Raw genomic sequence first — 27,184 nt, forward strand, 5'->3', positions numbered from 1 at the left:
CTTCAGAGTCTTTCATGGTAAAAGCATTTGTATTCAGAATATAAATAGCTTTTATAACTCAGCCCAATGACACACACACACACACACACACACACACACACACACACAGTTGGCTGGTGAACAGAACACTACAAGATGGTGAACAGTACTGGTGATAAGGATTAAAACTGCAATGAGATGCCATTACACACTGATCACAATAGTTAAATTTAAAAAGACTGACAAGGGGCTGAGGAGAAGACTTAACAGAGCACTTGCTACTCTTTCAGGAGGCGAGTTTGCTTCCTAGCACCCATATAGGGAAGCTCACAACAGCCTGTAGCTCTAGCTCCAGGATTTCTGATGTCTTCTGGCCTCTGTGGATACTTGTACATACACAGAAAGAGCACGTGCGCGCGCACACGCGCACACACACAAACAGAGACAAATTAAAATTAAAAAAGACTGGCAGTATCAGGTGTTGGTAAGGCTGTGGAGCAAATGAAAATTGTATTCCCATGCACTTGCTAGATGGTTTAATAGAGTATAACCACTTTAGAGTAAGGCTGGCAGTGTCTTATAAAGCTAACACACATATATTTATGATACATCCTATATATTCCATTTCTAGACTTTACCTAAAAGACCTACGATATATATGTATGTATTCTGAGTGGATGCTTATAGAAGCTTTAGTCACAGCCCCAAGGCAGAATGACCCAACCACAATGTCCAGCAACAGGTGATTACATAAACCAACTACAGGTATACCCATAGAGTGGAATCCTTGGAGTAACTATGGATACATGCAGAAACACAGATGAATCTCACAATGTCATGCCAAGTGAGATGCCAGACATCGAAGTGTGTTCTGTATCATGCCATTTATCTTAAAATCTAGGAGAAGACAAACAGAAAATAATAGAAAGTTAATTCTTTTCTACATGGTTTCCTATGGACAGTGTCTGGGTTGGCTGACTGAAAAGTGGCTTAATGATACATTCCTGGTGATTGTACTTTTAATTTTAAAATCCTTTTTGAAGTTTTCCTACAAATTGCTTCCAATTTTAGCCAACTGACCTCTCATTTCTTTTTCAAATACTGGCAAATGTAGAATTTCACTTTTTGAATTCTCCACAGTTCTGGAGAGCCTCTGTGTATCTAAGCTCTACCACAGATGGTAATGCTTTCATGACAGAGTAGTTTTGATGGCTATCAGTGACAGGCAAACAGAATAGTGCTTCTGCTTTTTAAAAAACAGACTGTATTTATTCTTATTTTACATGTAGAAGTGTTTTGCTCGCATGTAAGTATACTATATAGGCCAGAAAGTGGGGTGAGGGGGGTAAGGCCTTGTGGGTGTTGGGAGTGAACCCTGGCTCCTCTGGAAGAGTACTGACTGTTCACTGCTGAGACATTGCTTCACCTCCCATCCCCTTAAACAAATAAGTGCCTTGAGACATTTTTTAACCAACTCCTGTTTACTTTGCAAACATTGGCTACCCTGGAGCTGCTGTTGTTTCAGTTTCTGTTGGAAAACATTCACTGGTCATTCAGAAGGTGCCTATTTGCTATTCTGCAAGATTGCTATCTAAGAATTTATTGTTTTCTAAACAGAAACATAGAAAACAACAACAACAACAACAACAACAACAAAAACCCATCATTGACTGGTGGTGGTGCACACCTTTAATCCCAGCACTTGGGAAGTAGAGGCAGGAGGATCTCTGTGAGTTCAAGGCCAGTATGGTCTACAGAGTGAGTTCCAGAACAGCTACACAGAGAAAACAAAATACCAAAACCCAAAATAAAACAAAACAAACCAGCATGAAGAAACATTCAGATCAGCCTTATTCTCGGTAAAAGATGCAGCCAGTTTCTGTTACTTGCTAAACATTTACCCTATTCTAACTGCCTGATGATACAATATGGCACCGATAATAAATCAAGAAAAAAGAGAAACACATATTGAGTTTGTATGAAAGTATTTAATAGTTGGTAAAAGCACTAAAAAGCAGGATTAAAAGACTAATTCCATTAATGAATATTTTCAAGGCTCATGAGTTGTTTTCTCTACCCCTCCTTACCCCTGAATATTCTGGGAAACCACACACACAATGCACAGAAATCAAAGCCTTCCAATATTCAGTGTAAGTGGGATGTGGCTCCACTGTGTTTCCAATCATTTAGAAAGTTAAAATTAAAGTTTAAAAACAAAGGCATCTAGACTGAGGTCACCATGAAGCTTTGTAAACATATAACCATTTTAAAGACAGCATGCAAAGTGAAGACTCCAGTCATGCCCTGTTCAGATGAGAACACTGTCCCGCATAGTAAAGGCGGCTCAAAGCGCAACCCACTGTCCAAGTGCCAGGTAGCCGAGCCACCCACTGACTTCAGGTACAAATCGCAGTTTCAAGTAACAAGCACTATTTTTCTTTAAGTTAGAAAGCAAAGTCCAAACCCTCCTGTAAGTACAACACTCCTAAGAGGATGGTGGCTAGATCTCAAGAACTGTTTCCTGGGGTAAACAGCAGTTTTACCCTTCAGATTCCTGACATACATAATGAAGTATACCTGCAACCCCCAGGATTCTGTCTGCACAGTAGGTTTTTGAGTCATGCTTTACGGCTTCAAGTGTATGTCTGCTTTATTTTAAATGAACCCACCTTCAGGTATTTCTATCTCAGAGTCCCTCAGCATTGTGAGCAGAGCAACTTCCCTTCCAATATCAATGAACGGAGTCACAAACTGGCTCAGTGACTTGATTCATTTTACACACAAGGAAGCCAGTAGCCATGTTAAATTTGCTCTTTTGTCTCTTGGGTGTCCATCCATATTAACACTTGAACTCGACTGTGATTAAAAAAAAAAAAAAAATGCATTCCCTGCCTCCAACAAGGAAGCACAGAAACACAGCTCTCTGGTCACCTTTCAGTTTGGGAACAAAAATCTGTGTGACTGCTGTAAGGCAGGCACTGAAGTGCGAGCAGGAAACACCATGGCATACTGATTTCCAACATGTATTTAATATTAACTATAATGTCAAACCAGCTCACAGAGGGAAGTGAGCAGGCAGTGTGCTCATCAAGCACTTCTGACTCGTAGTGTCAATCAGGAAGGACAACATAGAGCCAATCTCTTGCTTTTTCAGAGCCACAAGAACAAAGGCCGGGGATGAGAAACCACTTGCAGAGAGGGTTATTTAAGGCTATTCAGAAACCTGGCATGCTCTTCGCCTCTTGGCAACAGGGTTTCTCCTCCGATCTTTGGACCAGTCTTCTCCTAGAAAAAGGAGATTACATGAATAAGAAATGGTTTATCTTTATTTTCCTGAGTCACCAACTCAATTATGAATTAGAATGCAAGTAGGACACAGTACAGATAACATTTAGAATGACCCCAAGGCCATGTGTTACAGTTTTGGGACCAGCTTGGTGCTCCTGACAAACATGATTTGCTGCTTCACCACAGGATTAGAAACAAGGCCACAGACTACTGACCAGGCAGAAACTGAGGAACTGTGATCCAAACAAAGTAACCCTTCCTTCTTTTAAAGTTGATTATCTCAGGTGGTTTTTGTTGCTGCAATGAAAAACAGACAACCATACATACCTTTAGCATTCCGTCCCGCTCCCACTTGTACAGGCCACAATTACTAAAACAGGAAAACAAAAAGGCTTTACTCAGTAGAAAGGTATTAACGGACTCCCGACCCCGTGCACATGAAGACAGTGTGGGTGGGAGTGTCACTTAGGAGAAAAGTTGTCCCTTCATTCAAGGAAGAGCTATTCAAGGAGGTACTCATATACCTCTCTATGGTTATGCTCTGAATCAACAAAGAATAAGCCTTCAGTGAACTGAGAAATGGCCTTCACCTCCTCTGTAATCTGGAGAGTTCAGAGATGAAGTTTTAGGAGATGGTACAACAGGGCAACACCCATTCCAGTGAGAGACACAATTAGGCATTCATTTATGTTTCCCGGAGAATGTTCTAGGTGAAGAATTGACCAGAGGCTGGGAGAACACCATTCTTGTAAGTACAGCCTGCTGTCTGAAAAGCAACTGTTCTCCCAGCCACAGGCTGTACACACCACTCACCCTAGTGAAGACCCACCAGCCCACCACCATGCACACCCTGCACCTGGAGGAGGCCTGAGGGTTATCAGGAGCTACAGGAAGGCATAGGGTGATGATCTCATGTTCCAGGGACCATAAAGAAAGTACTACAGAGAAGCCCATGCCATTTTCATACCTGCAGTGCTTATTTGGGAGCCTGTCAAGGGAGATAGTCCTGTTTCCACAAGGACATTTGAAAAACCTCTTCATGCCATCGTGCCAATGGAGGTTATGCTGTTCGCTGATGCAGGTCTCCAGAGGCTTGAAGTGGGTGTAGGTGCACTGCACAGACGACACAAACCACATGTCCAGTGAGGGGCTTTGAAGGAGGGTCTAGGAGCAAGTACCAGGGTCCTCCACACTCTGTGATTACAGGGTTCTGTAGCCCATGCTGGTCTTACACTCATGCTTGGGGAAGCCTCCTATTCCACCTCCCGAATGCTGGGGCTGGAGGCACAGCCACCACACCAGGCTCAGTGGATTTCTTGACTCTCTCTTACACCACTTTCCCCAATGTCTGCCCCAGTTCCAGTTAAGCAGAAGCATATAGTAACATTCATTGACCCTGCGATGTTAGGAAGGCTGAGCTTGGAGGTGCCTGTCTCTATTCCCAGTATTTGGGAGGCTGAAACAGAAGGGTTGCAAGCTCTAGGACAGCAGCCTGGGACACAGTAGGTTTCAGGTCAGTGCTACATAATTTTTTTTTCTTTTAAAAAAGTTTGGTCAAGTTTCCAGAAATAGCAAACCTTGAACCATCAATACAACAGGATTTGTCGGAACTTGACAAACAGCAATAGGAACAACTTGGTCCCAGTGGTCACAAAGCAGAATCTCCACTGCCCAGTTCCCAGGTCTGGCAGGGAGCACGGACCTTGTCTATCTTGTGCTGTTTATTTTCCAGCTTAACTCAATGACTGAAGATACATAGATCAGCAAAAATGGGTTAATAATTAAAGGCAGAGCTAGCCGATAAGAAACAAGTAACCGGGCCAACAGTATTGTACCAAATACAGAGTCTCTGTGTGTTATTTGGGGCTGGCGCAGCTGCTGGACAAGAGTGGCGGCGGGTGGAAAAACAGTACACCTTACAAATGGCACCCAACGTGGGGCACGAACCCACGACCCTGAGATTAAGAGTCTCATGCTCTACTGACTGAGCTAGCCGGGCGGGTGCCGCCGGGCGGGTACCGCCGAGCGGCTCTACGCAAATGCAAAGTCCCATGCGGAAATGGGCAAAAAATGTTAAGCGGTAAGTGCCTTCTCAGGTCTGCTTTAGCGGCAAAGATCTCCTTTGCAGTAAGGAAGAGGCAAATGTCCCAAAGCTGTGGTGAGTCCACCAGAGTGGTGGCGGGTGGAAAAACAGTACACCTTACAAATGACATCACAAACCCAGCTATGAAAAGAGGCCCACAGTCCAAGGCCCAGCCTTGCACGCACCGTCTTACACGTCACTACTCGGCATTTCACTTCTCTGATGTTTCTCATCTTTTCTTCCATTTGTTCTTTTTTCACCAGTGGCTCAAAATAGGATTCCTGTAGTTCAGCCTCGGCCTGATGACAAAACCCACAGGAGTAACTGCACCAAAGCCAACACTACTCAGAATGGTTCAATAGTAACCACAGCATTTAGTTCAAGAACCATCAAAACAGAACTGAAGAAACACGCAAGATGTCAGAACTCTTCATATAGTAAACTGACTTAAACCAAAGATCATAATAGGTAGAAAAGAGCCCTTAAGATAGGGAATAAAAGGATAAAAAGACCTAAAGGCATTTGTTTTTTAAAAGACAAATTCAAATAAAATCCAGTGACATTATTGGCCATGTTAATAAACACATTGCTCCAAACAGATTCTACAGAGGGAAGGTGCACACGGCCCCTTGGATGGTCACCCCATCTGCTAGGTACTGGTGTCTACAAGTGCTCAGGCACAAGAATACCCCAAGTATTGGAACAGTAGGTATGAGGGTAGGGAGGTGTTTCTGAAGAGTGATGACATAGCTTTGGAGTTGGGGTAGTTGCACAAGGTGATGAGAGTGTGCACAGCGCCTTTGGGGACACACGAAGAATTCAGCCTGGGGTCTCTGATGCTGCCTTTGTCACCCCTTTTGAGTTTCAGTTCAGTGGAAAGACCCTTTGTTAAGTATTGATCACGTACAGGAACAGGTACTTGGGATAGTGCACTCCCCAGCGACATTCTGAGAATCTGTTAAGTAAATGACTGCTCCTTCGACTCTAGCAGGCATTAGGGTGCTACTTTTCTGCACTCTTTATGTGACACAGGAACTGTCCTTGTCCTAACAGATACAGTGTGCTCTAGGAGACATATGTACAGGAACTGATTATAACATACAGAATGATTTTCTGCACAATTTGACTACTCTAAGAACATGACTAGGTGGCTCCTGTGTTTATGAAGGCCTGTACTGAATTTCTAGAACAACTCACTCTGGTTCTCCTGAAGCCTCAGTTCTAGGCTGTCTCATTTACACTTTCAGATTCAAGCCTCTGACTACTACATTGTTCCTCCTAGAGTAAGCTAGCTCATATAGTTTGTATATCATAATAATATCTCTGAAACTGTTAAGTATAGACAATTCATACTATCCATGAATTTTAATAAGGATGATTGTTATTATAATACTTATTAAAGGGGATTTGGAGTGATGGGGTTAACTGTTGGCTGGACACACCTAAAATGTGAATATAAAATAGTCTGAATGGGAAAAAATTTCTTTCATATTATAGAGAAGAAAATAGCAAGTAGTAAACATTACTTCAATATAACATAGTCAAACAATATGTACATGTTTTATGATGTGGCAGTCTATTTAATAATACATCAGTTGTTGTTCTTCACAGCAAGGACAAATGCAAAGTTAAAATGTTACTCGAGGGTGCCAAGCAGATGGCGCAGTGGTTAAGAACACCTGCTTTGCAAGCCTAACCACCTGAGTTGGATACTTGGAACCCATTTAAAAAAGCTGGCTGCGTTAGCACACATCTGTGACCCTATGAAGAAACAGGAGAAATGGCCAAAAGCTTGTGGGGCAGCTAGTATACAGCACAGAGTTGTCTTCCGATGTTCTCGTATGCATGCATCTGAAATATCCCTGCTTCTCAAAGGGAACCACATAGCCATATACGTACTTCTTCACCTGTGTAGAGAAGCAAACAGCCTGACCAGCACCTCATTTTGAACGACACTGATCAGATCCCTTAGGTGCTTACCTCTTTCAGGATGTCTGTGTGCTTGGACTTTGCTTTTAGAATTTTCTGGAATTCCTCTGATTCTAAGTAGGCAAGTTGCTCTCTCCTTTTTTTTCTGGCAGGCTCCAATTCATCTGCAGAACAACATTGGCTATTGCTGAGAGGACTGAAGGAACCAGTGTGCTTTACCAATCAGTTCCCTTCTACTCTTTCTATGCCTTCCAGACTTTCAACCCTGACATCAGGATCCCACTTGTAACTGGCAGGGGTGACTTCAAGAGTGAACAGAAAGCTGGCCATTAGGGCCTGTGGTCCCATTATTGGCAAAGGTAAGGCAGGAGGATTGCCAGCTTTGAAGACAACCTGGGCTACATAATGAGACTTTGCTAAAAACAAACAAACAAACAAACAAACAAACAAACAAACAAACAAATAAGTAACAAAAAATGCCTAGGATATGAGGTAGAGCATCCCTGATAACAAGAATAGGCTGTCCTTCACTTCTGATTACAATGACAGAAAAGAACGAAGATTTGACTTAAGCCATTTTAAATGACATTTAGCAACTCTCATGCTTTAAAAAGACAAACAGCAAATTAAAACAAAGGAATTACATTCCTTTAAAAAAATCTTCATGTTAATATAAAATGCATGAAGATTCAGTGACAATCCTTTCCCCATGTGCTCATATTGTACATAACTCCACTCTAAGTTACTGTGATTATACAAGAGTGTCTCGATGAGCCCAGCAGGTGATACCTGACTGTAAACCTAGGCCTCAGGCTACTGGAGCAAGAAGAGAGTTGGAGTGATCACAACTTGGACTATTTGGAGACCAACAGAATGTCAGGGCACTAGCGCTGTTTAGAACACTTCCTTCACAAACAGGATCTGTCTCTCCCACTACTGACTGAAGCAGCAATACCTTCAGGAGAAACCATGTTGCTCTTCTCTGCACGCTCCTTCACATCCAACACATCTTGGCGGTTCATCTGCTTCCTTACAATACTGTTTGGATCTGTTTTTGCAAGGATCTGGCCTTTTGCCTTTAATTTTGCAATAGCAGCTAACTAGAAAAAACAAACAAGCAAACAAGAGTTGAGATGAGACCGATACCTGTAGCCCCACACCCTTTGTTCTCTAATAGAAATCAGGCTGGTGAGATGGCCCCGTCAAAAAAGCTTGATGATGTATGTGTGTTCCAACCTGGGAACCCTTGTGGTGGTCCTCTGACCACCACATGCGTGACATGTGCACATGCACACACATTAAAAAGACCACACATGATTACTAAGATTTGATAGAACAGACACAGGTCTATAAACAGATAACAAAGAACTAGGTCTTTAAAAGATGTTTCACAGAAATAAGCACTATGAATTAGCAGAAAGTATGTTTAGGGCCCTTCTGGATATTGCTAGAAAGTCTATCCTAATCTCAAGCCAAAAATTCATTTAGCAACTTTTAAAATAAAATATTCTAACACAATACATTTCAGAGGTATACTAATTTGATACTTATATGCTGAGGAATGATAGGAAAATATTAAATGTCATTGCTTGCTGTAATCAAACCAGTATGTTTAGTTTCTGTAACTAAAGTATGTTTCTATAAGAGTAGAAAATTATGCATATACCAAAAACATCAAAAGCAAACAAAAATATAGAACAGTCTGGAACATGAGCCAAAGTGTTTCAGATAGTGTTCATTGGTGCTGTGTGCTATGATGGTAAGTGCAGTAGACACAGCGTGCATGTGATGGATTCAGAAGCAAGACTATAGAAGTCTCTCCATCAGCATGGGCAGGGGTTACCAGGAGCAGCCTGGATTCAGTTAATTTCTGACATTGTGTGTTCATAATCTTTCATTAGTAAAATAATTTTCATGACTCATAACTTTAGTCACAAGAGCCCCCTAAATACAGTTGCAGTCCTGGTTAAGAAGCTAGACCTGTTACCATTATTTTGCAGCCTTACCTCAACACTTACAGGAATTTTTTGTCTAATGCTAATACCTCCTATAGACTGACAAGAAATTGCATTGAGATAATGGCTCTCACTTTCTTGGATTAGACTAATGGCAGTATGCTAACACCATTATTATTGCAAATTACTTTGAATCTATTTAGGATGATTGGTAAATAGCTGCTAAGTGAGCATCTTTCCTGGACATTAGCTTAAGGGTTCAAATGCAATCTCTTGTCACAGGATGCAAAGCCAAGCAATGAAAACAGAAGCCAGCAAAAACAAAAACTAAAACAACCCTGGGGTGTTTATAGTGTATGTGAATACTTGAGCTTGTAGAGGCCAGAAATTGACACCAATCTTTCTTCTTTGATCACTCTCACCTTATTCATTTAAATTCTATTTATTTGTGTGTCTGAGTGCCTGCTTATCTATCTGTCTGTGTATCTTGTGTACAGATGCTCTGGAGGGCAGAGAAGGGTGTTAGATCCCTTGGAACTGGAGATAGAAGCTGTGTGAGCTGTCTAATGTAGGTCTAGAAACCCAACCCAGGTTCTCTACAAGAGCATCCAAGTACTCTGACCCTGACCCATCTCTCTAGCCCCAACCTCCTTTATCTTTTGAGATCTTTCCCTGAGCCCAGAATCCACCACTTGGCCAACATGAGTCAATTGTGTGTTCTCCCCTCCTCTGCTAGTGCTAGCATTATTAGCAGCCACCACGCCTAGCTTCTTACATGAGTGCTAGGGATCCAAACTTAGGGCCTCTAGCACAGCAAGCACTTCACTGACTGAGTTGTCTCCAGGCACCACAGTTACCTTTTTAGCTTCTGCTGCTGCACTCAGTTTTGGTCTTGGTGGTGGTGATTCATCAAAAAAGAGAATGTCATCCCCTTCTGAGATGCCTGTACCAAGCTTAGGCATCCGTGGGGCTGTGGTTCTTTCCAACCTGGGGAACTCGGCCCCAACTCGAGGAGATTGGGCAGCAGACTGTAGAGATGAGCATGGCAATGCTGGGCTCTGGACTTCACTTGAGCTTTGAAGGAATCTTAAAAGGAATATGAAGAAACTAAATATTGGGGTGAGTATGTAGTATGTACCACATCATTTGTCTAGCATGACCCAGGCTCTGGGCTTCATCCCACAACCAAAACTCAAAGTAAATAAATATTTACTCAAGTCTCAAAAGACTTGAAGTCTAGAACTCAAAGTGGACTGGGACATCCCAGATAAGCAAGAGAGGACAACTAACTGTTGGTAAACTATTTCCTTTCTTTGGTTGATAATTCAAATTAGCTAAGAACAACAGCAGCTTCATTCACTCTTGGCTAACTGAATACACTGTAGCTGTTCTATTCCTTCCTAACTGACGACTGTTTCACCAACTGGCTTTGCAGAAGATAACTGTGTACATCACACACCAACAATTGCAATGTGGAGGTATCGCTGTGGTTAGCTGTAAGACCCCCAGAGCTGCATGAATCTCCCCGCTTTTCAATTTATCCTACAGGAAGGGAACATCCTTCACAAGGGAGGAGAGGTGAGATGGTGTAATGGTCTAGGGGTGAAATGATAAAATTCCTTATAGACATGTATGAAACTGTCAAAGAATTAAAAAAAAATCCTTAACAAAAATGGCACTACAATCTACACAGTGATTCTTTAATATAGATTGAACATATTAGGAAAACAATTCAAGCCAGGTATGTAGTGGTACATGCCTAAAATTCCTATACTTGGGAGGCAGAGCCAGGAGGATAATGAGTTCAAAACCAACCTGAGCTACATGAGACAGGGTCTTACTATATATCACAAGGCCTTGAACAGACAGATATGCCTTAGCTTCATCAGTGTTAGGATTACAGGTATGCACCACCCTGTCTGACTTAAAACCAACCTTCCATCCTTCCAATAATGACTGAGTTACACTTTATTTAAGACAATTTCAGTGTGAGAACACTCTACAAACACATGATATATCTGCTCAGCCCTGACCAATTATAGTACAAAATTAGATGGTAAGTTTCACGAGATGCAAAAATCACAAGAAAAAATTCTTTTAGTAAATGAATTTCTTATTTTATAGTTGTTTACAACATCCACAGGCAGTCCCTTATAATCCCTTATCTTCTCAAGAAGGATGTGTAAGTATCTTCCTACAGGGTCACCCTGTGGCTTGAACTTACAGCCCTCCTGCCTCTGCCTTCAAGGGCTGGTATTATAGGCATGTGCTACTATGCTTGACACTTTCAAAATATTGCTTTTACTTATTTATTTATGTCTGTATGCATGCATACATGCCCATCACAGTGTACATATAAGAGGTCAGAGGACAACTTGTGGGAGATGGTTCTATGCTTTTACTATTGGCCTGGGGCTGGAACTCAGCTTGTATGGCTTTGGTGGCAATCATATTTACCTGTTGAGCCATCTTGTCAGCTCCACACTTGACCCCTTTAAAATAACAAAGTCTGGGGCTTTACTTCAGAGCCACCCCAGCCCACCCCACCCAAACTTCTCATTTTGTAGATAAGACACTGAAGTCAAGTTAGTGTTCAGAAAGCCTCTTCACACCTCCCTTCTTCATCCTTCCCAGGGCCATACTAACTGTTCTCCTCTGTACCAGCAGTCTCTGGGAACAGTAGCGTAAGTTAGAGGCAGATAGCTGAGGGTCATTTAAGTTATATCAAAAAATACAGCCAACCCAAATCGGCAGCCACCTTCAAAAGTCTACTAGAATGTCCTGAGGTCTCCTGGGATGAGCTATCCAAACAGGGAGTGGAACTCTTACCGTTTCTGTATTTCTTCTGACCTCCTCTTCCGCATTTCTAGCATCTGTTGTTTCTGCTGCTTCAAGAGGGCTGATGCAGAGATAGACTGGATGGCAGGTTTTGGGCTCCCCATTATGCCTAAAACAAGGCACATACTAGGAGCTGTGGGAGAGGTCTAGGGAACATGGGCACCCACACCATAATTACATACACTGACTGTACCTGAAGCCTTGGCTTTGGCTAAATGCTTTAAGTTTCGGGCTCCAAATGTGGGCAGGGCCATCAATTCCCTGAATTCCTCTGAGCAAGACAAGCTCTTCTGGGGAATTCCTGAAACATGCAAACATTAATTCTAGAGGATTCAAAATTTAAATGGCTTGATATCATGTGATAAACTCTACAGTCATAACACAGTAACTGGTTAGTGAATAAGATAGAATACTAAAAGGAAATGCACAACTTTTAACTTACAGGTCGGACTGGTAGGACAGCAATGGGATCATGACTATTAAATGCTAAGCCCTCAAGGTCTGTGTGACACATGAATGTGCCATTTCTGGAATATGCATGAGTAAGAGGCCATGCAGGTTCCTAATCACTCTTAGGACCATAGATATGGGTGGACTGGCACTGTGAGATCCAGGCCTATTTTAACAAACAGTAAAGATCAGTCAGAAAGCGGACACGAAAGCTGGATACTGAGAGCCTGACAAATTACATTTCACAAAGTATTAGAAGCTAAGACACGGCTAAGATCAAGTTGCAGAATTTCCTTACTGCTCATCACTGAGCTTCTTTCTTAGCCTATGCCTGCCTCATCATCCACTAACCAGGTGACAAGTAGCCATTCATCACTGGAGAGTAGAAGCAAGCCATAACCATTCCCATTCCCAAGTACTGCATTCACTTGAGACAGAGGATGGATGGGTGCAGAAAAAGTTACCGAGTTTTTGTTTTGTCTGCTGGATGATTGAGTTTGTGCCCTTCACAACCAGATTAGTCAAAGTGGTTTGAACTTTCTTCTTAGGAGCAATAGCTGCTGCCCTGAAATGACAAGAGCCACCAGAACAGAAAGAAAGTTACTCAACTGCAATGCCTTCACAAAGAAACCATGAGGATTTGCATGCATTTGTTACCAATTATCCAAGTTCTTCAAGCATACAAGCAGGCTTTGCTAGCCATAACTCAGTAGCCTAGAAGTTCTGATTTGTATAACAAAACACAGATGGAGAACAGGCAACCTACAGATTTGCTTGAGGCCTTGCCAAAGGGCTGGAAACTTTAAAAAATGTCAGTACTGTGATACAAAAACCAATGAATTTGTCTTAAAATATTTAATGGCTGCTAAAGTTTAACATTTTGTAATTATAGGTCAGTTTAAAACAGTAGAAGCTGGGCAGGGTGGCACGGACATATCCCAACACTAGGGAGATGGAGGCAGGAGGATTAGGAATTCAAGGTCAGGCTTGACTATATATTGAGTTCAAGCCAGCTTGAACTACATGAAATCCTATCTCAAAAAACACAAAAACTACAATGTCGTTAGAAATACTATTAGCAATCACCCTCAGGAGATATTTAAAATGACCATATAAAAGAACCATACCCTATAGCTACTAAAAATGAGGACTAAAAAGATATTACTAAATAAACAGAAAGTACAAAACTCTTTGCCTAACTCAGCAAGATGAGAAACAATTTTCTTTTTTGTTTTTAGATAAACCATAGTCCCTTTGTACATGTCCTCCCCTGTCACATGCTCAGATGCTATTATGGTAAAGTGACAAGGACATAGATCATCCATCTACTTTGGGGATTTTTAGACAGTTTAGGATCCCAGTGGAGGGTCATGAACACCTGTTCTACCCATCATGGCCCTGTGTGAGCTTCATCACACGTAATAGTAACAACAAATAATAATAATAAAGGGAATGACTCAATGGATGTTAGCACTTTTTTGTTTTGGTACAGGAATCCATATGCCCTAAGCTGGCCTGAAATTTTGTCACAGCTGGGCACTGAGTCCTGAACCTACTTCTACCTCTTGATCCCTTCCTTCCTTTTGAGACAGGGTTCCTTTGTGTAGCTCTGGAACAACTCACTCTGTAGACCAGGCTGGCCTTGAACTCACTGAGATCTCCCTGCCTCTACCTCCCAAGTGCTGGGATTAAAGGTGTGCACCACCACTACCTGGCCACTGTTTTTTCACTTAAAAAAAAAAAAAAGAGGTTTATTTTAATTTTTTAAATGTATATATGTATGTAGCTGAGTGCTGGTTTGTGTACAGTGAGTGCAGTGCAATCTCTCCAGACTATTCTCTCCATTTGGAACAGGGTCTCCCTACGTAGCTTAGGCTGGCCATGAACTCATGTTCTTTCTGCCTCTGTCTCCTAAGTGCTTGCAAGTATGGACCACCACATCTGGCTAAACACAAAACATGGGCTCTTTGTCCAGATCACCACACGACTCATTTTCCATTCATTCCGAATGTACTCCCCTCTCCCTGGGAATGAAAGGCGTCCTTAACCACTCTGGCTTCAGCTATGAAAAATGAAGCTCATGTAGGACAGTTACAGAACAGTCCAAACACCAGCTTCCTCTTAAGAGACAAGCAAAAAACCCTTTCCCAAAAGCAGCCCTGAAAAATATCTTACATGGACGCTGCGAAGGATTCAGAAGAAACCCCGCCATAGTAAAAACCATCTTGGCACAGTCGCTCTTTCAGGCTGGTGCCTTTGCGGAACTTCTTTGGAATCCGTCCCCCGGAGAAGGTAGACTGCAGATCTGACCGCTTTGCACTAAGCTTCTTGTACTGGGCTTGGATGTGATACTGGCAGTACTCACAGTCGTGCTGCAAGGAAAAACACCCAGTGAAGACTCAATCATTAGGCTGTGGGCAGTGACTGGGAGCAGTGCAGCCCATCTCTCCAGCCTCACACTATGTGCGATGAGACCTTGTGACTTTTAGAGCTCCCGTTTGCTCATCACCACTCAAGCACCCAAAGTCTCTGTCATGATTGATTCTTTTCACAGGCAAAAACCAGACTAACAGGTTTGAGACCCACCAAATTAACAATCTGTGTACATGGCTCTCCATTCTTCTTCTTGGCTTTACAGGTTCCCAGGTCCATAGCTTCTCCCATAATTAAGACTTTTTGAGGATGATCAATAGATAAGCACACCTGTGAGAGAGAGGTTATGCAAGTGCTAAAGGCCTTTATCATAAGATGGGCGAAAGGATGTTTGCAGCTGCTTTTGGAAGGCATTTTTTGAAGCCAAAACTCTACACTCTGTAGACTGGGGAATGCAGAAGACTCATTCAGCTCCCTTCTCTCTAACCACCTTTCCCTCAAGGCTGGTGGAATCCTGACTGTCCAGGCTAGCCAAATGCTCAGCCTCAGACAATGGATGTAGCCCTATTTTTCCAGAATTCCTTACAGCCAACAATGGTCATGTGACTAAGGCCTGGCAAATTAAACTGAAACAGGAATTGATAGGGAAACTCTTGAATTGCCACTAACAGGAGACAGGCTGGCTCACCATCCTTCACCCTGCTGCCAGTTGTGGTAAGAGGCCAGGAGGACAGTCTCTGAATGACCTTGGCTAACTCAGCTCTCCCATTCCCTGCTGCCAATTCTCAGGCAAACCTACCAAGAATACAGGCTGAGATAAAAAGGAATGACCTTAGCTGCCTGGGCTCTGTCCTTGTTTCCAGAATCAGATATCCAGTCACTTGAGATCAGAAGGTTCAGTGATTACTAGGTAACAAAATCCAGATCAGAAAGCTTTTGAATCCCCCAGCTAGCCACAGAGCAAACTTGGCCACAGGTAATATTCCATCTCCACTGGACAGTTTTCCGGAGCATAGGGGACAAGTCCTCAAGGAGCATAGGCTTCTATGATTCTTGCACCCTGTCTCTAACGGAATTGCTTTGCCTAACTGGATCCACAGATCTAGGAATTTTAGCAAAAAACACCAAGCTGTTCAGAGGCCCCTACCCAGGGATCAGTAATCAATGAATAGCATTTCCCTCCTAGAGTGGGAAGACACAGTACTCTGCATTGGAGATATTCAGTATAAGGCAGAACTCACTGTGGTAGTTAGAGTAAAAACTGCCCCCATAGGTTCATGTATCTGAATGTCAGGTACCAAGTTGGTTGGACAGTTTTGAGAAGGATTAGGAGCTGTGGCTTAGTCAGAAGAGCTGTATCTCTGGGGGTGGGCTTGAGGTTTCAAAAGCCCACACCAGGCCCAGCCTCTCTCTGTCTCTCTCTGCTGCTAATTTACAGATCAGGATGTAAGCCCCTTAGCTACTGCTACAGTGTCATGCATGCCTGCTGCCATGCTCCCCACCATGACGAACGTGGACACCCTCTGAAATAGTAAGCAAGGCCCCAGTTAAAGGTTTCTTTTATAAGTTTAAACTAAGATACTCATAGAGACATGACATCACTATATCACCTATTTCTAGATTTTTTTTTTTTTTTTGGGAGGGAGGAGCAGGGTTTTTCTGTGTACAGGAGAATGGCCCAAATTCACCATGTAGCCTAGACTGGTCCAAAACTGTGACCTTCCTCCAGCCTGCCTCCTGAGTTCTGGGATTATAGCCACGTGTCACAATACTAGACTGGACTTACAAGAAAAATTAGGCTGGCAAGATGGTTCAGTGGGTAAAAAGGTGCTTGCTAAAACTCTGAGAACATGAATTCACTGTTTGGAATCCACATAGCAGAAGGTGAGAACCAATTCTGTAAGTTGTCCTCTGATCTCCACATGTATGCTCTTTCCATCCTTACATCACCCTCTAGCCCACAATAAAATAAAAGGTAGTAAATTAAAAAATAAAATAAAAACAGTTGGGCATGGTAACATACCTACATTCCTAGAACATGAGAGGCAGAAACAAGAGGCCTGTGGCTAGTTCAAGGCCAGCATTGGCTACAGACACACACACACACGCCTTGAACTAACGGCAACCCTCTGGTCTTGGCCTCTGGACTAATGGGACTATAGGTATGAATTATCACACGCATCTAAAGCCCACTATTTACTGCTTTAAAAGAAACTCTATTCAAGCTTTTTTGTTGTGAATGAAGATTTTCTTTGACTCTCAACTCCAGCTAAAATGGTAAAATAAATAAAGCAAAATTCATTTAACTGCAAGACACTGATCTCTTGATACAACCATGGGAACTTATGCAAGGAATCTGAGGAAACCCAAGTGGGACAGGTCAATAAACTTGAGCTGTTGAGATGGTTCAGCCATTAAAAGTGCTTGCTGTGCTAGGCTGAAGCTCGGAGTTCAATCCTTAAACCCACAAAAGGTAGAAATGATTCTATAAGGTTGTTCTCTTATCTCCACACATGACATGTGTCATACATGTATGTGTTTTCTCTTTCTCTTTGACGATAAATAAAACAGCAATAATAATAAGAGTTCAATAACTTTGGGAACTGTGGTACTAATTCAAACTGATTTAGAGTAAGTAGCTTCATAGAATATTGGTAGACAATGAGCCAACAACAAAGAACCAGAACAATTCAGACAGAATCAGGTAAAGCCCAGAGGTAGATTAATAGATGTTTCTGATAAAACATTAACTATATAAACCACCAGCCACGAAGTCCAGATTCTTACCTCCTCAGAGCCCTCTTTGGGCTTCATGGGATTCGCATTGAGCAACCCTATGACAGTCCCTTGCTCTGTTTTCCAGAGATCTTTGTGTACTTCTCCAAACAAGAACAAGGACACACACCTCGTCAGGTCACGAAGGTCGTTCAGTTTCCAAATGCTAAATGTTTTCCCCTGAAGTGGACAGCAATATTTGTAATCATTTTCGAATCCTGGCTTACACTGCCTCCATTTAGAGTTCAAGAGTCTTATTGTGGAAAAGTATTGTGATATAATTCACCTAAATGGCTGTCAGAGTGCTTTCAAATTCTAAGTTAATTCTTTCTTTGGGCTTTAGTATTTATTACCTGCCTCATTTGAGATAAAAGAAAAGCAAGGCAGGCCACAAAGCAAACTTAGTAGAGGGTCCAACTGTCTGGCTAGCACTTACATCAGATGTCACAGTTCGTGTGATTATGTGTCACAACTTCTCACACCCACCCTAGTAAAATAAGCAGCAGCTACAGCATGATCACTTCTAACCCAATCATAGGACTAGATACCAGGTAACTAATTAGCATCGACTATGCTATTAACAGCTATCTAAGTACACACCTTGCTGGCATGAACCAAAGATCTTAGCACTCCTAGGTTGTCATTTTACAAACACAGGGGATCTCTGGGATTTGTGGATTCAGCCTCTCTGATCACCTGGCCTTCTCCACAGGAGAGATTACAGTGTCTTGGGGACCAAACACAGGTGTCCCTTAAAACAGCAACAACTGAAATGTAGTAAGAATGAGTGGATAATAAGAGCCCAACTGGCTCTGAGTCAAGAGTTCTTTGCTAACAGTGCCCTTGAACACCAACCCAAAGATGTGTGCTGACTAGAAGTTATTTCAAGAACTGGCAGACACCAGACTGAGGCCAGGAGACCCCACAGTTAGCCTGGGTACCTGCAGCTCAGGAACCAGTCAAGTAGCTTACACTGTTAGCACTCTGTGGAGTGACTTTCCTCAGTATGACCCCAAATGTCACCCAGTCCGTTTCTTCCAGGTTCTCGGTTGCCATCTTCTCCTTGATTTGAGACAGTCTGATCAGTTTTCGGCCTGTCATTTTCCTGTTCATTTCTGTGGAGGATACTCGAGGTCGCCTGGGTCAAGAAGCAGGTAATTAATAGGTTATTATTCTGGTAATAGACTATCTGGAACCTCTCCAGTGTTGCAGGGAACTTTGATGTAATATGGATTCAGCATATATTTATTTTTACTTAGTTACTTTTGGTTTCTTGGGACAGAATCTCAGTATGTAGCTCAGGCTGGTCTAGAGCCCATACTCTTCCTGGCTAAAGTAATCTTTTTTTTCTTCCTTGGATTAAAAAATAATTTTCAAAGTGTGGATTACTTTTCCCTGGACATGGATTTATCTATAAAGTTTACTTTATGATCCTTTGTAATCTTACTACAATATAAGAAAGCAGTGCTCTTCTGGTTAAACTATCTTCTCTTTTTGATTTGAGAGTGTGTTTTACTTTGTAGCCCAGACTGGCCATGTAGTTATGCAGGCTAGCCTTAAACTCTCAGTTCTCTTTCCTCAGCTTCCTCAATGTGGGAATTAAAAGTACAAACCATCGATGGGTGGTGGTGCACGCCTTTGGTCCCAGCACGCAGGAGGCAGAGGCAGGAAGATCTCTGTGAGTTCAAGGCCAGCCTGGTCTAGAGAGCGAGTTCCAGGACAGGGTCTAAAGCTACATAGAGATACTCTGTCATGAAATGCCAACCCCTCCCTCAAACAAACAAACAAACAAACAAACAAACAAACCAAAAAACTACAAACCATTACACCTGAATTATATATATTTATATATTTAAAAATAGTTTAGGATCCTACCTAACACAATAGAATAAAACTGCACCTATACAAAGATGGGAAGTTTTACCATAAAAGCTACATCACTGTTTTGATCTGACAATTTCTGATTAAATACCTATTATTTGTCCATTTCTTTTTAACAGGTAAACATTTGCTTTTTGTTCTTGTTTTTGTAGGCAGGGTCTTACACAGCCCTGGCTGCCAAGGAACTCACTATGCAGACCAGGTTTGCCTTGAACTCAGAGATATCCCTGCCTCCCAAGTGCTGAGATTAAAGGTAAGCACTACCATTCTTTATTGTGTGGAGAGACTTTTGTAAACAGCCCACACTGCACTGCACTGAGTTAAAGACAGCACAGCCACTGTGCTACTAAGCTCCTCAGTCAAGAGCTGCTGCTGTTGTGGGTCTGCTGCATGCGCAAGGTCTCCAGAGGACTCATCTTCTGATAGGACAAAGGGTCATCTAGCAGGACAGATAAAGGAACTCAAAGGGATGTCATAGCTACTGACCTGAGGCGTAGGCCCGAGAAGGCTTCCACGGAGACCTGGGGAACCTGTGGGGCCCGTTCCTCGGTATTCCCAGGGGTTCCTACGCTCTGATTTCTAGTCATCCCACTGGGTTTGTTTCCAGGAACAGTTTGTGGTGGGGATGCACTTTTTAACCTTGAAGAGGAGCTTTTGGCCTCTAGAAAATTGGAAATAATCTGGAGTGGCTGGGAGGGTGTACTTGTCCTTGATGATGACTCTAGGAAATTAGCATAAGTGAAAAGAGAATGATTGTGAGACATAAAAATCTGCTTATGGAATTCTTTTTATCATCAACATAAGGGATTTTTGTTGTTGTTGCTATTTTGAGATTGGGTCTCAATATGTAGCCCAGGCTGGCCTAGAACCAAGGTTCCTCCAAATGATGGATTATAGGTGTGCATCAACATGCCTTGAGCAATCAAATCCTGACAGAGGAGATCAAATCTGTGCAGTGCTGTCTGACAGAACTTTGTGTGACAATGGCCAGATAGCTCACAAATGCTTTTAACTCCAGCTCAACAGATCCGATACCTTTGCAGGCATTTGCACCCACACAAGCTCATTCCCCCCCAATCATCTCTTACACACCACACACACACACAAATCTATTTTCAACAAGGCTGAGCAGTGAGACCTAGTGAGACCTTGGGTACCATACCTGCAGGAGTCTTCGGTGTCCTAGCTACCCGCTTGGCTCTGGGCAAAGCAGGGACATCAAGTTCTGCAGAAAAGCATGTTGACTCCTGAATTCTCCGAACCTTCTTCTCCTTAAGGGAGGGCCGAAGAGATGCACCTTCTTGTTTGAAAATAAAAGGAATTAGGAATGCTATGGTTTTGGCAGGCACTGGATGGAAGCAGTAATGTTATTGTTTCTTAGTAACAAACATGCATATTATTGCTAGAATTAAGTCACATTACCAGGTGATTTGTGCAAACGGGCTACACTTGGCTGTTTAATTGATGCTGCCTTTAGCTGCTCCTGTAAGGACTTCATTTGCTCTTGCAACTTCTTTAATTCATCTATGAAAGAAAAATATACTAAGAATCTGGGAGATGGAGTGCTATACCTGACACAAACACTGGCAGTATCTCTGTTGTCTCCCCCAAACCTAGAGACTCACAACACAATCCTGTCTTAGTTAGGGTGTCTATTGTGATCAAACACCATGACCAAAAACAAGTTGTGGGGGAAAGGGTTTATTTGGTTTACACTTCCACATTGCTGTTGCTCATCAAAGAAAGTCAGGACAGGAACTCAAACAGGGCAGGATCCTGGAGGCAGGAGCTGATGCAGAGGCCATGGAGGGGAGCTGCTTACTGGCTTGCTTTCTACGGCTTGTTCAGCCTGCTTTCTTATAGAACCCAGGACCACCAGCCCAGGAATGGCATTACCCACAAGGGGCTGGGCCCTTCCCTGTGATCACTAGTAAGAAAATGCCTTACAGGCTGACTATGGAGACATTTTCTCAATTAAGGTTCCATCCTTTCAGATAACTATAGCTTGTGTCAAATTGATATAAAACTAGGATAAATGCCATACTTCAAACTCAACTGTGGTATTTCCAAGAAGTCCTGTAGAGAAACAAATGTTTTATCCCTAGTAATCAAGCCTCCAACACTTGAACTAGCTGTGAGCTCATCCTGTTGGCTGAGCATGATGGTGCGTACCTGAAATCCCAGCACTCAGGAGGCTGAGGTGACAGCCAGGGTCAGACCCAGTCTCAGAACAACAAAAACCCCAAACACAAAACCAATAGGGGAATTTGTACGGATACCTATCATAGAAGCCAAACAATAATTTATTTTGTAAATTGAAATATCATAAATGCTGGGTGCTTTTCCTAACTTAAAAATACAAGAAAAGATGTCAGGACTAAGAAAGGTCCATGCCTCAAAGTGGCAGTTCGGGAATAGTCTCTTACTCAAACAAACTGTGCGGTAACTTTAGAGCCTGGTCCCTGGCTCCCCATGAACATAAATCCTAGAGTGATATACTCTGTAAGAAGCACCAGCACCGTGAGTGCCACTCTGTGGAAGATCAGTCATAGTTTGCTGACAAGGACATAAGGAGGTCCTTGAAATGCTGACTTCAATGCCTCATGCATTAATGTATTCAAGCTTAGGCATGTGTGTGCATGCATACACAGAGCTTTGTTGCTGATCTTTGACTGCTCCTATTTTTTTGAGGCAGGGTCTCTCAATGAGTTCATAGATCTGCAAGGAGGACTTGACAATCAACCCCAGGGTCTCATCTGTCCCCACTCCTCACACTGAAGTTACAGATACACAGCACATCACTGAGCTTTTGAGTGGGCAATGTGGATTTGGACTCAGGTCCTCGTGCATGCATTTTACGGACTGGAGTTATCCTTCTAACCTTTTATATTTATTTATTTTTCCAAATAAAGCCACTGGCCACCACCCTTGTACCTGCAGTTATTTTTAATGAAAACTGTCAAACTTGTCATCTTTTTTCTCATGAATAAATTGGAGAAAGCAAGCAATTGGTGTACCTTGCAACTCCTGATTGGTTTTTTCTTGGCTGGGAGCAGGACCAGGAAGGACCTTGCTTTCAACTTGCAAGGTAGGAAGTTCATCATCTGTTAAATCCTCCACATCGCCAAAGAGAGTGGCCAAATTTTCCTCCTGGTTTTCTGTTTTTCCCTCTTCTCCATCGTCAGCCTCTTCTGTGTAAGATTCCCCATCACCATCAGCATCAAAAAGCTCATCAAATTCATCAGGTTTGCCATCTTCCAGAGACAAGGAGGTATTCTCTTCTGAATGACAAGGAAAGGCTGCCTCGTTCTCCTCCAGCAGGGATGTCAGTAGAGACAAGTCGTCTTCCTCCACTAAAGGAAATGGAAAAGTAAGTCTACCCCAGGCAGTGTCAGTGACAAGCACACCTTACTCAGCTCTGACAGTGTAACAGAAACGAGCCTCCAGATTTGTCACTCTGCCGGAGGTTCTGCTGGCCCTTTATCTACTTTCCGGACCCCAAGTGCTTCTTAGAAGACTGAGCTAAGGAGAGAAAGGGGCAGGCACTGGGCTAGAACTTTTTACCAGCACTACTTTAATGAGTCACCTTCCTGCAATACCAACTTTCATGAAATTTGACCAATAAGGAATAACTGAAGAACACTTAAACATAGATGTAGATCAGACCTGACCTACTCTCTCACTTTTTAGTTGTTACTTTTACATGGGGAAAGATGTATAAATAGCCATCACCCAGAATTAGCTATCATTAATTCTGGGTGACAAAATTTTTTTTGTCATATTTGCTTTTACTTGACCTTTAAAGATAAGTAACTCTTTATTTCACTGGTGATTTCATGTGAAAGATAAAATTAATCCAAATTAGAACATACAGTTTTGTTTTTTTTTTTTTTATTGTTACTGTTTTTTTGAAATAAGATCTAGCCCAGGACAGCTTCAATGTTTGCTTTTACTTTTCTTGAAGAGGGCAAAGTGTAATAAACATGAATCAAAAAGAACTACAATTTCAGCTGGGTAGTGGTGGCCCATGCCTTTAATCCCAGCACTTGGAGGAAGAGGCAGGCATATTGCTGAGTTCAAGGCCACCTTGGCCTACACAATGAGTTCTAGGACTGCCAGGGATATAAAAAAAAAAAAAAAAGAAAGAAAGAAAACACAAAAAAAGAAATGCAGTTTCCGGCAATGAGCTCAACTATTTAAGTGACAAACAAACAAACAAACAACAACAAAACACCCCACAATGTATTCTTTGTTCTGGTCCCATCAGAACCAGCACAAGTTGAATATTGCTAATCAGAGCACTATTTCTTTACTGAGTTTTTTCCTTGTACAAATCCCTGAAAAACAAGCAAAATTAGAAAAGACCACAAGAATTAATACTGCTAGACTAAAACCATTTCAAAACATTTTAACACCCAGAGTAACTTCTGAAGTCAGACCACCCAGCTTGGTCACTCGATTTGATAGTTTGACATGATGAGTTATTCAGCATCCTGACTTCCCACTATTTTGTAGTGGAAAGAGGGACCAAACTGTAGTTCTCCATGAGCCAAAGAGGAATCAATTAAAATGGAAGGCCTTACCATCCATGCTGTCAAGAGAATAGTTGAGGCAAACAAGTGTGAAGGCGGATCAGGTAGGTGGCCCAGGAAATGAGTAATGAAGAGTCTTGGCTGTGTAAAAACCAACATTAGGGTTACCCTTGAGTCTTCTCATTATGTACATTCTAGATTCTCTGCACTCTAACCTTGGAATGCATCCAGCACCCACCCACGCCATTTCTCATCCCCCTCGCCTATTATCAACACTCAACAGTATCTTTTCCTTGTACATAAGCAGTGCTCTTCTGCTTGGCTTTAAATTGTGGCTATGGAGTCCCAGTTGAAGCAGTGTAGGGTGGGAGATAGAACGACAGGTTCAACACATTGTGAATAGAAACTATTCAGGCTGGGATAAATTTTAGGGCTTTTATCCCATTTTATTATTGTAATGCATCTGAGGTCTACTTTACCATTGCAGATAAAGTATGAGATTCTACATAGTTCCACCCTGAGTTAGGATCTTACTGCCACACTAGCTGGCAAAGTACAGAGGAAAAGAACAATTAAGATCAAAGGCTAACACTGAAATGGACATGGTATCAAACACCTTTAATCCTAGTACTGGGGAGGTGGGGCAGGTAGTCAGAATGATGAATGAGGAACAATGCCTTGGGGAACCGTGAGAGAAGTTCTGGGAAAAAAGGCAGAGGGCCTTTTTTAAACTCAGGTGCATTTTGTTCCCTGGATTGTTCTTGGGAATTATTTTGTGACTTCTGTGACAATTATATTCAATTTATAAGACATGTTTATTCTTCTTGAATGTCAGAACATAGTTATAGAACCCAATCTAGTCAGAGTCTCCCGAATCCGGATATGGCCTTCTGCCTTGCTTCCATGCTCTCCCAGATATAATTTATAGTACATGCCAGGCAACTGTGTTTAAATTGGTCTGTTCTGAGAATGTTCTGGGAAAGGGTTGCTCTGTTATTATTTAGTATGTGTTTACTGGCATTTATTTACATGTGTTTTTGAACTCAAACAACCTTCCTTGGATCACTGCTTTCTTTGTTACATTCATTGCACTAAAACTGAAGTAAAATTATGACAGTATTAGACTGCAGTACCAGATGAAAGCAGTTGAACTTCTGAGTCTGAGGCCTGCCAGAGCTACACAGAGAAAAACTGTCCTGATGAAAAACAAAACAAAACAATGGATAACAATTCACAACTCTTCCCTGTGTTTTGAGATGAACTCTCGCTACTTAGACCTTGGCTGGCCTCCAACTCATGAGACTGCTATGATAATTAAAACGAAAAATCCCTTCCCTACTCCCCGTCCTGTTTTCCCTTCTGTCATGGGCCTGAGTCCAGGGCCTTATACTAGGCAATGTTCTCTAACTAGCTTGCTCTTTCACTATGTTATACTGCTTGGTCCAGAACTTGAGATCAGGCTGCTTCGAATTTATAGTCTGCCTCTGTGTCACCATTCCTGCCTGGCTAGACTTCAGTGATTTAGAACTCCATTCTATTACTTGGCTTACACTTGTGCTATATATGCAATATTAGCAAGTCAACGTATTAATTATGGTACTTTCTCTTCACTCACTGAACATTTGTAAGGACCCTAAGAGGTATCACATTACCTACTGGGGTGTTTCTGATTGTAAGTTAGGAGCAAACTGTCTTGGCTCATTCCTACCAGTCTCCTGCCCAGCTTCCCCAAATCAAACCAGTATACAATTAGGACATCCTAAAAATACTGGCTCCTACCTGCAAAACACCAACTACATTTTCCACTTTTCTCCACTTCACAGCTAACACCCTAATTCAAGCCACCATTCATTTTGAGCCTGAGCAACTATATCACCTTCATGTACTGCTTACTTTGTCCCCCCACAATTGATTCCTCACACCCCAGAGTTAATATATTCTCTCTCTCTCTCTGAGACAAGGTAGCTCCGGCTGGCCTCAAATTCACAGAGCTCAACTTGCTTCTGCCTCCCAAGTACTGCAACCACCTCCAGTTAATCATCTTTTGTCAGTGATATTTTAGGAAAATAAACTAGGCCATGAAATCCTTTCAATTGAAACATTCTGATGATTTCCTATTTTCCTTAGAATAAAATTCACAAAGCCCATGTAACAATAGGTGCTTTCCTCATCCTTTCTGTTTACTCCACTCTAGCTTTAAACCCCACCTTCGGAAGCATCTTCCTGCTAGATTAGTTTGCTTTCAGCTTCTGGAACCATACATTGCTTTCAAATGTCAAGCACTTTGTCTTGAAAGTGCCCCTGAAGTCCCCTTAGCTAATTTCCTGAGTCTTTCTGGTCGGCCATCCTTTCTAGAACCCCCTTTGAGCTAATCACTGCAATTTCTCCACTATCATGTGCCTGTTATCTGGAACCTCTTTAGACTGCAAGCCTCGGAAGGGTAGGGTAGAGACGTGTCTCTTTCTGGAAGAGCCCCGTGCAAAGCATGCACTCAATAGGGGTCAAGAAGAGAGAAGTCAATGTGGCGGCCAGCATTTTAAAATGGTGATCTTTATGCAAGCAACCCCCAATGGCATTCAGTGGGTTATTTTAAAAAGACATGAAAGCTCGGCAAGTTCGGTGAAGAAGGGGTTCAGAGAAAGGGGAGGCGGGTAAGAAGGGAACGCGCGTGAACATGACCAAAATTGTCAAATTGTCATATTCACATGTGTATACATGAATTTGCCAAAGATAAACATTTAAAAAATAAATATAAAGGGCGCTCTTCCGAAGAAAACAAACTAAAGTAGGCTCCTTAAGCACACGGGACCTCGACCTCCCAGCTCCGGCGCCTTGCTCGCTCCAACCGGAGGTCGCGCGACCCGGATCTCGCCGCCTCTCACCCTCAGAGCTTCGCGCCTCTCTCCCTTAGGACCTCAAACCCTTCGCTTACAACCAGAGCTACTCACCCGCCCAAACCCCGCGATTACTACTCACCCAAGACCCGGTCCTCTTCCCGATCCACACAGAAACGCGCCAAAAGTTACAACTGGACTCCGCCCCACGTCTGACGTCAACGCGTTCAGCCGTGGAGGACGCTCTGATTGGCTGCGCCAGAATTG

General features: G+C 42.5%; 1 protein-coding gene and 1 non-coding gene across 2 annotated transcripts; both read right to left on the reverse strand.

Moving 5' to 3' along the window:
* Positions 1-1,947: 1,947 nt before the first annotated feature.
* On the reverse strand, positions 1,948-27,184 carry Mcm10 (minichromosome maintenance 10 replication initiation factor). Its single transcript, XM_051205844.1, has 20 exons — positions 27,060-27,184; positions 24,135-24,224; positions 22,569-22,904; positions 20,974-21,075; positions 20,714-20,851; positions 20,038-20,272; positions 18,643-18,808; positions 17,683-17,850; positions 15,109-15,225; positions 14,698-14,894; positions 12,987-13,087; positions 12,266-12,373; positions 12,064-12,181; positions 10,092-10,320; positions 8,235-8,379; positions 7,331-7,443; positions 5,536-5,649; positions 4,235-4,380; positions 3,595-3,637; positions 1,948-3,264 (listed from the first exon to the last, which is right to left on the reverse strand). Exons 2-20 carry the CDS (start codon positions 24,139-24,141, stop codon positions 3,181-3,183), a joined length of 2,667 nt encoding a protein of 888 aa, XP_051061801.1. The 5' UTR covers positions 24,142-24,224; positions 27,060-27,184; the 3' UTR covers positions 1,948-3,180.
* Trnak-cuu (transfer RNA lysine (anticodon CUU)) lies at positions 5,194-5,266 on the reverse strand. Its single transcript has one exon. It is a non-coding gene; the product is annotated as a tRNA-Lys (tRNA).

The sequence above is a fragment of the Phodopus roborovskii genome, unplaced genomic scaffold (genome assembly GCF_943737965.1).
Source record: "Phodopus roborovskii unplaced genomic scaffold, PHOROB, whole genome shotgun sequence".
NCBI classification, from domain to species: Eukaryota; Metazoa; Chordata; class Mammalia; order Rodentia; family Cricetidae; genus Phodopus; species Phodopus roborovskii.